The sequence below is a fragment of the Jaculus jaculus genome, chromosome 9 (assembly GCF_020740685.1).
Source record: "Jaculus jaculus isolate mJacJac1 chromosome 9, mJacJac1.mat.Y.cur, whole genome shotgun sequence".
Classification (NCBI taxonomy): Eukaryota; Metazoa; Chordata; class Mammalia; order Rodentia; family Dipodidae; genus Jaculus; species Jaculus jaculus.
This window is the reverse complement of record NC_059110.1, coordinates 96,727,875-96,730,769: the sequence shown is the minus strand read 5'-3', so window position 1 is coordinate 96,730,769 and position 2,895 is coordinate 96,727,875. Positions and strand designations below refer to the sequence as shown.

The 2,895-nt window shown below is 40.6% G+C and overlaps 1 protein-coding gene across 1 annotated transcript; it reads right to left on the bottom strand.

Annotated features, from left to right (window-relative positions):
- Positions 1–628: 628 nt before the first annotated feature.
- On the bottom strand, positions 629–1,030 carry LOC101597388 (peptidyl-prolyl cis-trans isomerase NIMA-interacting 4-like). The gene has a single exon (XM_045158002.1). It carries the CDS (start codon positions 1,016–1,018, stop codon positions 629–631), a length of 390 nt encoding a protein of 129 aa, XP_045013937.1. The 5' UTR covers positions 1,019–1,030.
- Positions 1,031–2,895: the final 1,865 nt, after the last annotated feature.

The window sequence follows — 2,895 nt, the reverse complement described above, 5'->3', positions numbered from 1 at the left end:
CTCATACATATGTGCATGAACACACACCACATACACATGCCAAAAAAAAACTAAAGCTGGGAAATATTTTTTAAAAATTATGAGGAAGCCAGGGGTGGTGGCACATGCTTTTAATTCTAACACTTGGGAGTCTGAGGTAGGAATATTGCTGTGACCCTGCCTCAAGAAAACAATATGAGAAGGAACTATCAGAGGAAAGAGAATAAAAATTACAAATAAATACCTAGAACCTTACATAAGAAATTTTATATGTAACAGAACTTAATATCAGTTGGAAAGAAGAAAATTTAAATAGGAATTTATATGTCAAGCTAAAAAACATTTTCACTCCTTCAGGGAGCTTCAGGAACCCCAAAGGTTGCTAACAATCCCTTTCCTTCCTTTCTGTTCCATTTTTCTTTGTTCTCCTAATCCTCAAAGTCCTAATGATTTTTTTTTTCTTTTTCTTTTTTTTTTTTTTTTTGATGTAGGGTCTTACTCTAGCTCAGACTGACCTGGAACTTGATCTGTAGTCTCAGGCTGGTCTCGAACTCACAGCGATCCTCCCACCTCTGCCTCCCAAATGCTGGGATTAAAAATGCACACTACGACACCTGGGCTCCATTTTTTTTTTCATTATTTCATACATTTATTTTCTCCCTTCAACCATAGTAATATGATATCCAAATTTTGTCTTAAGTGGTGGATCTGTAAACACAGGCTTATCCATCCCACTTATAGGCAAGACAAATGCTACTTCTTGAAATGGTCCCACCATGGACCCTCTGGTCATCCAACCCAAGTTGCCCCCCTGCCTGGCTTTATCTTCAGTATAGTGTGTGGCCACTTCACTGAATCTCATTCCAGACTTTATCATGGCCTCCATGATTTTGCCATGTTTTTCACATAGACTATGTCTGACTTTTATTGCATTGCTAATAACTTTTGGGCCCCGAGCCGCCTTGTCAGTGCTGTTACTCCCAGATACTCCACCCTCTAAACCCCCCTTTCCAGAGTTACTTTTCCCTTTGGGTGGCATCTTCTACACTTGCTGTTCCTGGCCTCCATCTTTTTTTTTTTTTTTTTGAGGTAGGATCTTGCTATATAGCTCAGGCTGACCTGGAATTCACTATGTAGTCTCAAGCTGGCCTTGAACTCAGGGCTATCCTCCTATCTCTGCCAAATGCTGGAATTAAAGACATGTGCTACCATTCCTGGCTCATTTTACATTTTTAAGATAGGGTTTCACTAAGTTGTCCAGGGTGGCCTTGAAATTCTACCTCAACTTCCTGACTAATTAGGATTGCAGACCTATCTTTAAAAAAAAAATCCAAAATAATTAACCAGGTATGGTTGTATGCCTTTAATCTCAGCACTCAGGAGGCAGAAGAAGGCAGGTGATATACCACTAAGCTATCCCCCCAGCCTGAAATTTTTTTTTTTTTTAATTTGAGAGCGACAGACACAGAGAGAAAGACAGATAGAGGGAGAGAGAGAGAATGGGCGCGCCAGGGCTTTCAGCCTCTGCAAACGAACTCCAGACGCGTGCGCCCCCTTGTGCATCTGGCTTATGTGGGACCTGGGGAACCGAGCCTCGAACCGGGGTCCTTAGGCTTCACAGGCAAGCGCTTAACTGCTAAGCCATCTCTCCAGCCCCAAGCCTGAAATTTTGTATAGTTTCATTTGTGTATTAATATATCTTTGCCTTCCTGGATTAAAATTTAGGGCCATGTGGTCCTAAGCAAAAAGTCAGGATGTATTAAAAGCCTCTAAAAGCACTGATAAAATTAAGAACTAAACAGCAGGGCAGACATTGTAGTTGTAATGGTTTGTATTGTTTGTCAACTTGATAGGATATAGAATCACTTCTGAGGGATTATCTCCATTAGGATAGATTGGGTGTGCCTGGGAGTGATTGGCCTTGATTAAATTAATTAAGGTGAGAAGATCTAGCTTTCCTGTGCGCAGCACCATCATATGGGCTGAGATCCTGCAGCAGATAAGGAGAACTTGCTGACCATTAGTGTTTATTTCTCTCTGCTTCCTCTGTGCTGATGTGATAATGTGATACTACTTTGAGGACATTCCAGATAAAGAACTCAAACACATACACACACACACACACACACACACTCCCCCCACCTCTCTCTGTCTTAAATTGAAGAGGACATGAATAAATGTCCAAATGAAATCCAAAAGGTCAGAAAACAAACATCTGAAATAAATCAATCAAAACTTAATGAAATTCTAAAAGGACATGAAAAAAACAACTGAATGAACTCTTAGAGGACACATGCACAAAATATTAGCTAAATGAAATGAGCAAGTTAAACCAAGATAGGAAGGTAAAGCTCAATAAAGAAAATGCCAAAGGTGGGGGGGGCGGGGGACATGGAAGTGAAAAAACTCAAATAAAAAGCTTCCAGGAAAGCCTTACCAACATAATAGACCACAATGCAGGGCAGAATATAAGGACTTAAGGAATACATGAATACACCAGGGAGCCCAAATCTGTCACAAGTTCATAACCACATGAGTAGAATATGACAGAAATGTGGGACATCTTATAAAAAACCAAATGTGGAGCTGGGTGTGGTGGCACACACCTTTAATCCCAGCACTCGGGAGGCAGAGGTAGTAGAATCACTGTGAGTTCGAGGCCACCCTGAGACTACATAGTGAATTCCAGGTCAGCCTGGGCTAGAGTGAGACCCTACCTCAAAAAACAAAAACAAAAACAAAAAAACAAAACAAATGTGTATATTATGGGCATACAGGAAGCAGGAGAACTCCAGGTCAGTGACCTAGAAAAGATTTTAAATAAAATTTTAGAATAAATTTCCCCAAGTCTAGGGGAAGAGATACCTATCCAGGTACAAGAAGCATGCAGAACACTAAGTAGACAGGCCCATAGAA